Source organism: Varroa jacobsoni, unplaced genomic scaffold (assembly GCF_002532875.2).
Source record: "Varroa jacobsoni isolate VJ856 unplaced genomic scaffold, vjacob_1.0 scaffold_670, whole genome shotgun sequence".
NCBI lineage: Eukaryota > Metazoa > Arthropoda > Arachnida > Mesostigmata > Varroidae > Varroa > Varroa jacobsoni.
Window position 1 is genome coordinate 359840 of NW_019213572.1, and position 11911 is coordinate 371750.

Here is an 11911-nt window from a genome sequence, read left to right on the forward strand (position 1 = left end):
ACATTGAGATCCCCAAGTTCTACGCCTAACAACTGAACGGTACGGGTGAGGACTGTGCAAGTTCGTCACTTCCTAACGAACTATTTGTCGACTACTCTTAGTCAAATTTGTGCTAACTAACCTCCATTGCTGTGAAATTTGTTAATTGCTACTCCTATTGGAACATGTCCAAGGAGCAACATTATGCTGAAACCAATCGATGGCGCCCATCTTGTTACGTTCAAATAGGCCTGCATCCAACATTTCCTGCATTTCGTTCGACGAGGAATATTGATAGTAAACGGTGGAAGGCGCCGCCGGAACACATGTACAATAAGGAATTCGAGATCTATTTCTAATTGTGTTGGTGACGAACTAGCCGGCCACAAGACATCTTAATCCATACACGGGAAGACAATGGTTGAAGATTACCTACTGAATGTACGCGTGTCGACGAACAGCATGATTTCACACAAAATTAAATTTCACATGACTTCAATCTGCCTTATCCAAAGCACCACCTGAAAGAACTCCAATATGATATAACTAGACAGCATAAGGTTATATGTAGCCACGAACAATTATTAAATGAACAACAGACATAGTCTACAATAATTCACGCAGTTGCCTAGACTTAGGTTAACACAAATTAATCTTGGTCGGCGCGCCAAAAGAAACGATAAAAACTTTCTCGATAAACCTCATCTTCACAAAAGTATGCGCGGTCCATTCACATGGTATACACCTTTGAGGAAAACTCGTGATCTCCGACAGTTTTTTCATTTATTGTATTAGATTATCGTCCCATGATTAAACCCGAAGCCTTGAAGGCTATCGATCGATTTTTTCGTAGCATATGCGGTGCGGGCGAGTCTTTCAGTGAAAGCTTCACGCTATGCTTTGGAGACTTCCACAACCGGTTATTAGGAGAGGTATCGATGCCGATGTTGAAGACCCGTGCATCAGTAAAAACTAGTTGACCGCCAACATGCGCCTTACCCCGGCTGACGCCGGCTATTCTCAGTGTTTATTGGACAGAAGTGAGAACATGTATTTAAAACCTGTCAATAATACTATCATTCTGCCTGACAACATTCTAATGCAGTAATAATATATTGCAGAATATATCAATGTAATTCATGCGCAAAATTTAGAGTTCGATACTCCGATAGGCGTTTTTTTCCATAACATGCATCTCAGTTTGCAGAAAAAGGACGCTCCAAGATATAAACGATTTTTTCGCAAATAAATTCCTTGGAAAAACCGAATCTATCATGGGTACATCCAAGAAACCGATGCGACTTATTTCACTGCTCTGACAGACTCGAGGTATTTGGATTTTTCACACATACTCTGCAACTTAAAGAGGATCTCCGATAATCCTGATGAGGAAAGTTGACTTGCAAACTGCAACGACACCTGGATCGTCATGCACGATTTGTACAATCGCCTCTTTACCACTAAGACTTGCACGAGCGACTCAAAAACGTGATCGTCTTGCTCCCACGAATTACTTTCACCCTTTTCCAGCAAACTGACCTAGTCGGTGCCAGTTCTATATGGCTTTCGGTGAGCATTTAAAAGTCGCGAAGGACAATGTTTTCAAAGACAAAAGTCTTGAATCACAGTCAACTCGATGTTGCTCTTTGACGCATTCGCGGTTCCACAGATATCAGTGTTCTTCAAAGACAACACAGATTACGAGACATATTGTCATTGCAGCATTATGCAATGAGACGCTCTAAGTCCACCCTTGCCGGGCGTTACTTGTTTCATTTATAACAACACACGTCGACTCACTCTCTTCAGTGTTTATGCTGATGCTAGTATAACTAAAACATCTAGATTCGACAGTTCGTCCTAAAGTAGCTACCTACTTGTATACCATTAATGTTATATGCTATAAACCCGTCGGGCTATCTGATCTGTCGCATATTTAAGTCTTAATCCGTGGGTTTATCCCACCTTTTAGTGGAGGCGTAAAAACTGATTTTTACAGAGCGCTGCACTTTTATTCTAAATAGAGCTGCGGCCGAAACGGGGGGTTTCCTACTTATACTTTGTTTCTTGCATGGGAGAGACCTTTCCATGTCTACTGTGTTATGCTATGTCACTGTATATTGAACCGACCCGTTCGAGATAACGAGGTTGACTAACGCACTCAGTACTGAGAGCTAAACGGTGTGCATGTAAGTCCAAATTGTGTTACATAAATATTATTTTGTGGTAGCTAAACAGCTCGGACGGATTTCAGATAATAAAGACGGCGTGTTCAGCCTATGCTGCGCTCCGTGCTTAATATATACGGTAGAACAATCCCTCAAGTATAATGCCTATAAATCTGGTTCCTGTGCCGCAATGGTCGTGGTCAAAAATAGCAACTTCAGGCGCACTTCCACGAATGCGTAGAACTGTAGCAGGCGCCATTTATGCGCGGATAGGTAAAGCCCACAACGGCGCCCCATAAGCAAGTTCGAAATCCTTCCAGCAAATGTAGTCATGGAGGGGAAGGAAACCTTCTCCATTATTGTAAAGCCTGCGCCAATGTAAACTACACCTATTTAACGATAAAGCGACAAGCTTTCTTTAATTTAGTGAAAGGGATTGTAAAATTCATCTGATCGCTGAATAAAACGCTTTCACAAACAATACACCTGTCACAAGAGCCACCAAGGAAATATAAGTCTACACAACAATTTGACCTCTGTCGGTACCATTTGCGAAGTATACTTCTCTTAAAAATAGGTATAGTTCCTATTACCTATACAGGATGCTCTTTATCGCCATACAACTACAACGAATGCCATTTTTTTCAAATCCAGAAGTATCGTTCGGAAAGAGAGGTGAGAGGGTGCATTATAAGTGGATTCGTATAGGTCGTGAACGGTTATCTGTGTTCAACTCATTGGTATGGGGTAAATTGTGCTTAGGCTACATTCAAGCTTATTCCACAAAACCATTAGGGTTTGGTGCTCATTTTTGGTGAATAAATTATTGTTATAATGGAGATCGTGACGAGCTTTTTGCACGCAAAATGAAGCACCACACAAAACAACTAATCACCGTACGCTGCAGGCGAAGGGCGTCACCTTAACACTGAAAGCCCTACGCAACGTATAATAAACTAATTCATTTCAGCAGATGTTAGTAGAAAGGACCAGATTCACCACCGTCGTAAAGCACTCCTCTTCAAAAACCAAACGGCAAATTTGCTGCATGCGGAAAACATACAATTAAATGGCATAATTTTTTGCAGGAGTACCACACCAGCAACCAAGAATTTTCGAAAAAATATTATCCAATATCGTCGTCAATAGAATTGCCTGCATCATATGATTTCTCTTGGTGTGAGTGGGAAGTAAGGGCCTCTGAGAGAAACTGCAATCCACTATAAGTCATCACAGTTGACCATTGCGTTGGAGCACTTAACAATGCCAATTTCTTTAAATTTACACGGAACAACATTGAACGCCGCCTACAAATTTTGACTTTTCCAGAGTTTTGCGCAATCCTCAAAGAAACAATTTTTACATTTGGCGCTTAACAACAGTCAAATAATGTATTAGATTAATACGGCATATGTACCATTCTTGCTCCTGGTCGATTATTACCAGTAAAGTATGGAAAACATTGACGCAAAGTCAAATGCCTTACTAAATGTACTACCCACTGGATTAACAGTGCAACTTGGGTCATACACGCCGTATATTATACGCGGGTCGTTTCCCCACACTTAGTAAACATACGTTACACACTAAGGAGTCACATATTTATCAATCATTACTAGTGGTTGATAAATGACATATGATGTAATGTAGAACATGTAAAGGTTGTCAACTGCTGATTTCTTTTAGGTACTGAGAAGTGTGTATGCAGGCTACTATTATGAGTTTGATGAACAATTACATTTAAGTATATGAGCCCTTGATTTATCTTAACTTCTCAGCATATTTTAGCTTTTAGTTAATATATAAAAGTAATATTGAGAAATTTGATTGGAGAATCGCGTTTAACGTAATCGTCCGAGACCGAAAAGTCCACTTCCATATACTCGTCGTCCTTCTGTGTTTTAAATCTATCTGCTAACAGGTATTTTAGTGAACACCGTTTAAATCATTGTGAGATATCTAAGTAAATTCGCATCACACCTTAGTATCGTATATACACATACTGTCGGTACCCGGCCACACTGCATTTGCTTACAGAAGGATATTGTTTATTAATGTCTCTACATTAGTAAGTATCCTTTCAAATCTATTGCAATGTCGAGATTTAAGGTAGCGCCAAGTTATCGAGACCAAGCAGGTGAAGTCTAGATGCAACGTGAACGACCACTTGACGGTCATCTACGCAGCTAAAGTTTCTGTAAATTCCGGCAACTTCAGTAACATTCAGTACACTCTCCTTTTCCGGTAAAGAAGTCAAATTTTAACCCGTCTGACAGATTCATACGGATAGAATGCCTCATATAGTCTTTGTTGCTAACAGTATCAGAACTGACTCAGTCATTCTAGATCGAAAAGGAAGGAACGTCACAACAGCGCCGATGTCCGATCGACGTCACTGTGTAGGACACTTGGACGGGAGAATTATTCTGCGGCTAACGTTGGACCACGGATTTTGTCATATTAAGGAAACAAAAGCCGCTTCCAGGCCCTGGTAATTGACTACTAAGAGACTTGTCGTTTATTATGTGATGTGACAATGTTCTCCCGTAGTAGAGAAAGCGCGAAAATAGATCTGGTGTTGAGCGTGAGTGGGAAAACGGGAAAGAAGAGGCGTGTGCCGAAGCAGACAGCTTATCGGTAGCTACAGTAGCAGCAGCCGACAATGACTGAAGCGACGGCCGAGAGTGAACACACGTATGCTTTACGGTTTAAAATGATAACAAAAAGAAGAATGGCTAAACGACTGATCTAGCGCAACAGCCGGAGAGAGACTTTGAGGCGCCACGAATTTCGACAGAAACCACACCACTGCGAAAGGGTCAGACCACAAAATAGTCTGATAACAGTGGCATTTTATGTAAAAGAAGTATACATAAAAACTTCGCAAGAAGAAAGCACTAGAAAAGTCTGCAGCGACAACTTTGCGTGAGGACTGGCGAAGTTTGGTGAGAATATAAATTTAAGCGATCCATTGGATTAATCACGACGACCTCGGCCTCACCATCTCGTTGTTAAAATCAACGTTCTTTGGAGTGAAGTAATGAGAATAATAAAACTATACTTACGGTAACTTAGCGTAATTTCATCTGCTGTATTTAGCCAACAGAGACATTAGCCGAAGCTTGGTTAACAAATTAAACTTCAGCAAGGCCGGAGTAAAAAAAAACAGTGCTACTAAAACGTCGGCTAAGTTACCGGTTTTGTGGCAATGTCTGTTGTGCTCTCGTTAAAGACAATATTAGTTGCATTTATAAATAGCGAACCTTAATTAGACCGGAGTAGCATTATACATTTCTAAAATTTCAATATCAGATGTCATTTTACTTGCACTTTTCTCACATTAGTGGTGCTACTACTGTTGATGGAAATACATATATAAAGGAATCATTTGATTATGGATCCAGTAGATGCATTTGGTATTTAGTGGTCTTGTGATACTCTGCCTGTCGCAGCAGTTACTAGAAATTGAGCGAGTGAAAAATTTTGAATTCGTTTCGTTCTTCAACGAATTTATATGGACTACGGATTTAAATACGTAAATAACCAAATATGGATTACCACTCCGACAGCCCACCGGTCAGTATATTTAATGTTAAACAATTGCTTGTTTATAAATCAATTTTGTATAGCCTTCAGACTACAGTTTTTGTCAAAATGAAAAAAATTATGTGTCGTTAACAATGTGACAACTGAGATTACTATTGTTTGACATCGTTAGTGCATATTTATCACATTTTGTAAGAATAGTGGAAGTAATGAACATAACGTGTTATGGCCTGGGGGTTTTTTATACGGTATAATACCAGTGAATTTTCAATTTCACTGCAAGGACCATTGCAGCATTTGAAATAGCACAAATCTCACTCGACTTTAATAAATGTAGCCTTTTGGATAGGAGGCATTCAAGGCATCGCTTGCAATACAAAACACTTTTCTCTATTCAAAAACGTCACAGACTCAATTAGTCTTGCCACGTTTGATGAAACAAAATTGTTAATAATGTTCTACTAAATCGCTTCCTTGAATTTTTAAGAAGTCGTCAATAAAATTATCCTTCTGTAATATGCGGAGGATTTATAAGTAATTTTTTGTGGAGAAATACTTCGCAGCTTGATAGGCTCGTAAGGGTATTATATATCTCCTTTTAGAAAGCTGTTTCAAGGATTTGGATAAGTATTTGCATTTTTAAAATAAGAGCTACACTCGTAAGTGACACATCCACCAAGGAACGATTACAGTATAAGAAATATATAAGTAACATGTAGGTTTTGTAAACTCCATACGATAAGGCTACAGTCATAATGTTCAGTTTAAAGGCTCAACAATATAAGTTCTGAACTTTATATTAGCAAAAATAACGCCTAAATATTTATAGGTCACATGGCGCCCGATCGTTATTTACAGGATCCATAGTGTCATGTTGAATAGTCTTGTAAATATTATTTTGTTGTTTTTCAGCTAGGGTGCAACTAAGTTGGTCGCCCCTTGAACAAGTACGCTTGCTGCCCTGTTTTTCTTTGCGTAGATTTCTAAGTCATCGACGTATACTTTATATTTGATAAGCGTGCTTTTAATAAAGGTTTGAAATCTTGACGACAAAATTTAGTAAAAAAGAAAAGACAAGAGCCGAGTGGGACTTCGGACCGAATCGTCACAGATACCGATAAGGAGTATCCAGCTTTCACCTTATGTGAACAATTTGTAAGGAAAACGCGACACGTCAGGCACTCATACCGACTACAGGCATCTTTACGATTAACTAGCGAAAATTTACTCTATTAAATGCATGAGATAAATCAGAATAGATGTCCTAGGAAACCTCCAGTAGCTGAGCGCCTTTTAATTTAATATTAAATTGAGTCGCAAAGTTCAAACGAGCATAGGTAAGTCGATATAGAACCTACGATGATAATATGACCATACTTCTGTGCAGCCGAGTCCTCTTTTTCTGTAGAGGGGAGTACCAGTATTTTCCCAAAAGACTAACAATACGGCCCTTTCCTCAAAAGTTCTTGTAGAGATTACGGCCAAGGGTTCGACAAGTATGTCGGTCGGTTCCTTAAAGATAATTAAAGGTGATTTGCCAGATGATAAGGATTTCGATCAATGTTTTGGAGCATTTGCTCGTGTGAGAACTCAACGTTATTGGGTTGGAATTTGATGGACAAGTCCATTCAAGAAAAAAGATTCTGATCTTGGATTCGTTGAAATGTTATCGCGTTTTCCATACTGTTAGTCGTCAGTGAGTCACCGTTTACCAGAAAGGCGATTTCCCATATTATATGGGGAAAAAGCCGCTATGTTGAGGTTTGAATAAATGAGACCCTGTGAACGGTTTGCAGCATGTTGTAGTTATTTAGAAACAATTGCGGAGGGCGTGTTTATGGAAATTAAGTGACCTAGTAGGAGATAAACCCGGTTAGTATAAAATGTCAGCGATGATGTACAAGAAGATCGTTTTGATGTGTTATATACAATCAAGATTTGTAGGTGTACGAGCTTTCAATGGTTTTTCATTTCTGTTGGAACATGAATGGAAAGATTCGAGTTTGTACTAGCTAGAGTTGTCCTCAACACTGTCAACATTAGTTTTGAGATGATTCATTAGCCCAGATCGTCGTGGATTAACGTTTGGATGTATGATTCGGAAAGCTACAGGTAAAAGACCCGACATTACTGGCGAAGTCGTATTCTAAACCGGGTACATTATAATAATAATAACAATTGATAATATTGAAGTCTGAGTAGCAGATCAGGGATCGTGTTGTTCTGGGGGCCTAGCCATTGTGAGAAGTTAAACAAGCTAATTTCGTAAGCGAAAGTTCAGGAAGACACTTTCCTTAGAGGAACTGGTGTGGAATAGCGTTGGAATTTTCTAATTGCTCTTCACATAGCCCGTCTTGAGACTTGCGTATTATTCAATACTGTAAGTTATGTCGGCGGAAGAATTAATAAGCGAGAAGTTATGCTATCCGTTCGGATTAGATATTGATTATACCCGCTTCATCCATTGTGTTAGTAATAAACAAGTAGTGTTCAATCAGATAATTTCAAATTCCAGCACTAATGCAAGATAAGTTCAAACGATTTATGAAAGCGGTACTATTCTACATTGATTTTCTATATGTTGATAAAGAAATTAACAAGGATTTTTCCGCTGAGAAACCGCTGATACGCAAAATGTGATACACATTTTATTTCAGTGTGATGGCTTACCGAAACCGGATTTCATTGAGCCTAGTATTCATATTTCGTGCTAATATTTTGTATTATGTCCAGCCCGCGTGTTCTACACGATAATCTACCAAGATTCAACAAACAACAATATCGGGGTAACTATGTATAAAGCTGTCAAAAAACCTTGGTTGAATGCTCGAATGAAACGAATTCGTTTTTATTGGGTAAACTGCATCAAAAATTGGACCTTTGAAAACTTAAAAAAAATCTGTCTCTCAGACAAATCTTCTTCTGAAATCTTGGGAAAAACGCCCGCTATACCTTCAAAGTGTTGGTAATTTTTCGAAAATGGCGTCTTGCCGAAAATTAAACAAAAATTATGTTAAAATTTATGATTTATATATAGCAAAAACACTGGAATGACACGTTTTGCACAGCAAAAATAGGCTAAGGTTATAGAAAATAAGATGTTGTCTTAAGTACGGGCATAGTTCATTGACGGTGACTAACAGACGGGTGGTGGCATGCTTTGTCACAAGTTCAAATTATCTCTAGGCTACTCAATGCAAATTGCGTTCAGGTGTTTGTATGGTCTGGTAATTCGTCAGACTTCAATCCCGTTGAAGACGCCTGGAAAATTGTAAAACGACGGAAGCGCACGAAATAACAGATCTCTATGAAAAATAAATTATTGATGTGTGGCAACAGGACCCACTCATAGCTGAATTGGCGAAAAACTGTACCGAAAGCATGTCCTAAAGAAGGCGATTTTATAGATAATATGATTGGGATCATATTATTTATTAGCAATTTGAAAATATTTGCCGGCGTCTTTATTGGTGATATATATAAGAATAATATCGCTTTCATAAGTGAAAAGTCATTAGTGTTGCACAATTGGCCTTGAAAATTGAAGGTGTTTGATTAAGTTTACTTAGATTTATTTAATTGAAGACCGACTCGAAGTTCGCAAGAAATGTATTTATATCCGTCGTCTTAATTGGTCTTAATCGATCACAACCAGAAATCCCATCAAAACGGCAGTTTGGCCCTTGACAGCTTCATCAGCCCAAATCTCACTGGTAAAAGCTATTAGAGACAGGTAGCAGAAGGTGCTGCTATCTTAATGAGTAGCCGTTGGAGAACCCATTATTTAACTGATTTGATGCGTTGCATGTTGGCTTGTATCGTTTTCCGAGATTCCATGGTCCTGGCCCATGGACTTTATATTTAACGGTAGGACCTCGAAATGAATACGTTGTACGGTTATAGTTTTTTTCAAGTCAACCAATGAGAACAGCTTTTTGATTTTAATTTAAGAGGGGGCAGTGTGGGAAGCAGATGGGCCAGCTGCGAAGTATTCGAATTAATGCTTTAACTGAAGTTGCGAACACTTTTACAGTACGTGGGGCGATCTTTGAACTTCCAATTTAGATCGCTGACTATGTGTAGTTCGGAGAGATGCCTGTTCGTTGCCATCTATTGTTGATAGTTACCCTTGACGTTGACTTAGCAGCACCAGTCAAATTAACTACACCGCCATCCTAGCTTTATGTGTCTGTGTCGGACAGCAGTGGATTTCAATTACAGCACTTTGGATCACAATCTTTCTTTCTAAAGAGCTGTACATGAGATGTGCAGTCGCCTGTCATATCAAAACACAGAAATAATTTTTAGACCCAACAATCTTTTCACAGTTTATCCAAGTCTAAAATGGGTGTTCTTGCGTTTTCTCTATACTAGGATCCTAGTAGTTGTCTATCGAAAAAGGCAAAGGTACAAATCGTTTGAAAGCAACGCTAAGCGATGACCAATAGGCGAAGCACCTTCGTTTGCAGGCCCGTGTACCTTGCCAAGAAATAACTTGCCGCTCGTGAAGAGTCTTGTTAAACTGCTTCGATCTATCCAATTTAATGTGAAAAAAGTGTATCAAGTAAAAGCACGTTTGAACCGATACTTACCATTCTGCATGATAGTTAAAGAAAAGTGATTCGGCCCGACGCAGTAGCAGGCTGAAATAAACTTCAAAGAGCTTTGAGGCTAATAAATTGTTTCTAAATCATAGAAGGCGCTAACAAATCCATCTGTAGACTATTAGATATTTAACACGCCGACCAAAAAGTTTTCCCCCCGCCGCAAAGAAACGCTTTCGAAAAATGAAGAATTTAGATCCGAGAAGTGGTTACTGGCAGGTATGCATAAGGTCCGAGGAGAATAGCGTTTTGCATTTTGGGCAACGGATGCTTTTTGGGCTAGATAACGCTTCAACGATGTTCCAGCGGCCAATAAGCTCGTTGGTGGAGTTATATGATATTAATGGTGTTTTCCAGAGGAGTTGAGGAACATTTGCATCACGTACGGCAGAAGTCCTCTGTTCTGAGCATTGCGGCTTTAGGGCTCCATATTTGAACTACTTGTTCGCCGTACAAGAAGTTGTGTAGTACGTAACTCTTAATCCAAGATGCAAAATGGATCCTGTCAAGGGTTGCATGTTCGGCTGTAGTCTAAGCAGGAAAAAATTTTACTTGTATCTGTATGGGCGGCGATTTATGATGGCCACCGACGGTATTGCGCTCAGAGACCTTTTAAGTAAGAGATCTTTGTTTAAACTTGCTGTTGGAATACCATTTCGATGCTCGAAACTGGATTAACATGATAAACCGCAACGCCGAGGCTTTGCCGCATCTATACAGTGCGACACCTCGGAGCTTAACTATGAGCCGTGGGCTGACGCCAGTTTACAACAGTCCATTAATTGGCAAGCGCGCACCGCGCCCGGCAGTAACTAAGCCTCGCAGAAACCGCAAAGTTGCTTTGTCAACAAAAAACGGAAAGGTGACGAGGTTCCTAATGCTTGGGGCCACGTTTAACTGTTCTGGGCCACAAAGTCTCCGATTGATCTTCCCTCAGTCTGCAAAGCGGTGCTTTCTATCTACCATTAAAGTCATCAGCAAGGTTCACAAAGGCCGTGTAGGCTATCTTTCGAAGTACAAAGTACGGTTGAGTGCCCAGGAGAATTTTCGTAGTTGTGAAGTCCGTCAAAGAACGAAGTCAAGCGATAAGCATCGGCTGGCTAAAATGCCCGTAGATCCGTCAATACAGCCTTTCTTTAACGCGGGTCTGGGTTTTTGAGGCCGTTGGGAGTTCCGAGACGTGCTCTTTTGTTTGTTCAAATGAGTATATACAACTGCACTTGTTTTTCAGTTTTCCTAGATGTTGTGTAACAGCCTGGATCGTACATAAGACATGATTTACTTTATAATCATGCGGGGTAGTATACGTCGTTATCATGGACAACGAAAACTACTTTTAGGGGATCGACACATTAACCAGCATTTGCCATCCTCTTACATTCGTTCAATAGCGACCGTTGTAGCCCATCCGCAAGAAAACGGGCTGCACTTTTACTAAAGGCGCCTGGCTCGTGCGTTCTTGCGGTGCTTCCAGCAATGATTTTACGGTGTACATTACGATGAATGAGGCCGTAGGTGCGATTCCGTAGATGCTTTGTGGTTTCAAAATATATTTTTGAAAAACCTTTTGAACCGCCGTCGGTCCACGTGCCTGATGTCTGCGCATGTGGGTTT

At 39.9% G+C, this 11911-nt stretch overlaps 1 protein-coding gene across 5 annotated transcripts in view; it reads left to right on the forward strand.

Moving 5' to 3' along the window:
* Nucleotides 1-4219: 4219 nt before the first annotated feature.
* LOC111262504 (transmembrane protein 121B) overlaps nucleotides 4220-11911 on the forward strand; it is a 58293-nt gene continuing 50601 nt past the window's right edge. For 2 of the 5 annotated variants that reach the window (XM_086969170.1, XM_086969171.1), the window contains exon 1: nucleotides 4222-5723. In XM_086969170.1, coding sequence (XP_086825296.1) covers nucleotides 5697-5723 — 27 coding nt within the window. In that variant the 5' untranslated portion in view covers nucleotides 4222-5696. Of the gene's footprint in view, nucleotides 5724-11911 lie in introns of all 5 variants that reach the window. The other 3 variants (XM_022836810.2, XM_022836809.2, XM_086969172.1) reach the window with 3 other exon arrangements.